At 53.1% G+C, this 2,377-nt stretch overlaps 1 protein-coding gene across 1 annotated transcript in view; it reads right to left on the reverse strand.

Moving 5' to 3' along the window:
- LOC113216769 (cephalotocin receptor 1-like) overlaps positions 1-2,377 on the reverse strand; it is a 113,568-nt gene that overhangs the window by 25,118 nt on the left and 86,073 nt on the right. Inside the window, exon 3 of the mRNA XM_052267801.1 lies at positions 1,321-1,502. Within this exon, the coding sequence (XP_052123761.1) occupies positions 1,321-1,485 (165 nt within the window). The 5' untranslated portion in view covers positions 1,486-1,502. The remainder of the gene's footprint in view (positions 1-1,320; positions 1,503-2,377) is intronic.

A 2,377-nucleotide genomic window follows, 5' to 3' on the forward strand; every position in this document is an offset into this window, starting at 1 on the left:
GGGGGGGGGGGGGGCTTTAGAGCAAGGAGAGAGCGGTCGACGCAAAAAGCCGCGAGATTGGAGCTGCCAGAATAGTATCCCCGTGATCCCAATGCGGGTCGCCGTGGTGGAGGGTTGGGGGGCGGGGGCATGCAGACCAAACATGTGAAAGAATTTCTGAACGGACTGGGACGCAAGGGAGGAGGGCGGGGGGAGGGGGGGGGGGGGGGGGCAGATAGAAATCCCTGCATTGGAGTGGCCATGGCCGAGGGATTAGCCGAGATGCGGGGGTCGGGGTGAGAAGCCCGCGCTAGAATAGAGCTGCCACATAGATAATCTCACATGCAGCCTGAACCCAGCCCAGCAGCGACTGCCCGCTGGCACGGGGAGAGCAAAATAAGCGCCCCAAAAAGCAACAGATGACGCGCGCGGGCGCGGGGGGTCCCGGCAAGGTAGGGGACGGAGTTCGCACGGAATTGCCGCTCCAGGGCAACAGCGGTCCTCCACCCCGCCGAGCCGAGCCGCGCCGCGCCGAGCTCGAGGACCACCCTGAAGGACCGGGATCTCTTTGAGACGGGGAATGCCTTGGCTCCGTCGTATCCTCCCTCCTACTCTCCAACCCCCTCTCACGGCGCTTTAATTTTATTTAAACACGAATTGCATTTAATTAATTTCCTGGCGCAGTAAAGATAAAAATGCGGGTGGTGCGACGAGAGTGGCGCGGCGCGGCGCGCAAGCCAGAAAGTGAAAACAAAAACAACCAGAAAAAAAAATACCCGAGTCAGCCGATGTGACACGGGATACCGCCGCGGTATGCACACCGACACCAGGGAGAGACGGGGGCTGGCACGGTGAAATATGTTCACAGATTACCATGGATAGGAAATTATGTTGATTTTTTACTTATTGTGTTGAGCAGAAATATCGTCATTCATGAAATTTACAACAGCTTTGGCAAAATAAAAATGTTCTTATCTTATTGCTTATATGCAAGAAAGCTTATTTTAACACGTTCCGTTCCCTGCGGCTAATTTTCGGTGCCTATGATTTAACATGGGGTGGTCACGCCGCAGGGAAAGTGTTAAACAAAGCATGTACTCTTAACAATTTTGCAATTTTGAATTTTTTATGTTTAAATCCCTTAAAATGATAGAGTAAACTGTACACTGGAATAGGCGTAAACTAAAATTTAAAATTATTGTTTAAATTTAAGTTAACCTATTTAGTTACAATTTCAACTCTATGTCTAACCGTTAAAGGGATATAAAGACCAAAAATACAAAAAATGATTTTTTAAATAAAATTATGTCTTCCTTGTTATTGACAGTGTAGCCAACCCACCTGCGCAAGACGCTCGTCGCGGCCGCTGTCATCGTCCTCTGCGCCGGGGGCCGTGGCGTTCCAGACGGCGTCCACCAGGCCGGGGCCCGGACGCTCCTCGGCCCCCTCCTGCCCGCCGGCCCGCTCCGCTCGGGTCCAGGCCCAGTGCTCCGGGACCCGCATCATGGGGCCGCCGCGCCCATCTGCAAACACAAAACGAGCTTTGTTATTTCTTTTCTCACGCTACTGCTTTTTTTTTTCTTTCGTCCGCTCGTAGGAGAGCGGGGGAGGGGGTGGAGGGGGGGCAAGAGTGTCGGAAGGGGTGGTGGGGAGGGAGCGGGAGAGAGGTCTGCGGCGGCGAGACGTGGAATTCTCTTCCTTTCCGTTTGTGTTGGGGTAGGTTCGGAAAAAAACAAACAATATTTTGTTGGTTGCGATATTTGATGAATTGTTGTGAGCGCACTGTCTTGACGAAAGGAGACAGGAACAACAATTTCTGTACACACACTGCAGCGTCGTTTCTTTGGCAGTCTAATTTCAGATCGTCTTTGCGGCTTTTCGACGATCTGCCCCACACTGGCCTTTGAATGAACCTAAACAACCGTGCCGTCCAGCCCTGCGCAGTGAATAGAGGGCTTATGAGGTAAGCCGGATAACAAGCCGGAACGAGTGGGCACGGCTGTTTGCTCACCGCTTCTTCCTTTTAGCTCCAGGAACGAAAAAAACCCTCACCACTAACTTGTCTCTCGCTCGTTTCCCTGCCCATTCTAGTGTTTTATAAAAGAGCCTTCCCATTCAGAATTTTTTTTTAAAAAAACAATGTGTATTCGTCTGCCCTGTGCGAGCTTGCTGCTGCAATTGTTCAGAGCGAGAGTGTGCCTACCTCTATTCCGGAGGCAGATACCAAGTGCAGACAGCCAACAAAGGCGAGTAATTAAGAGGGTACACAGTACCCAGCCGCCCCTTAACCGTTCGCCGCCCCGCTCCATGGGGGGCACGGCGCACCCGGACAGTCTCTCCCCCGCGTGGGGATGGCCCCCGCCCCCCTCAACCCCCATTCCCGTGGGGGAGGTCCCCC

The sequence above is a fragment of the Frankliniella occidentalis genome, unplaced genomic scaffold (assembly GCF_000697945.3).
Source record: "Frankliniella occidentalis isolate FOCC.00 unplaced genomic scaffold, Focc_3.1 Scaffold59, whole genome shotgun sequence".
NCBI classification, from domain to species: Eukaryota; Metazoa; Arthropoda; class Insecta; order Thysanoptera; family Thripidae; genus Frankliniella; species Frankliniella occidentalis.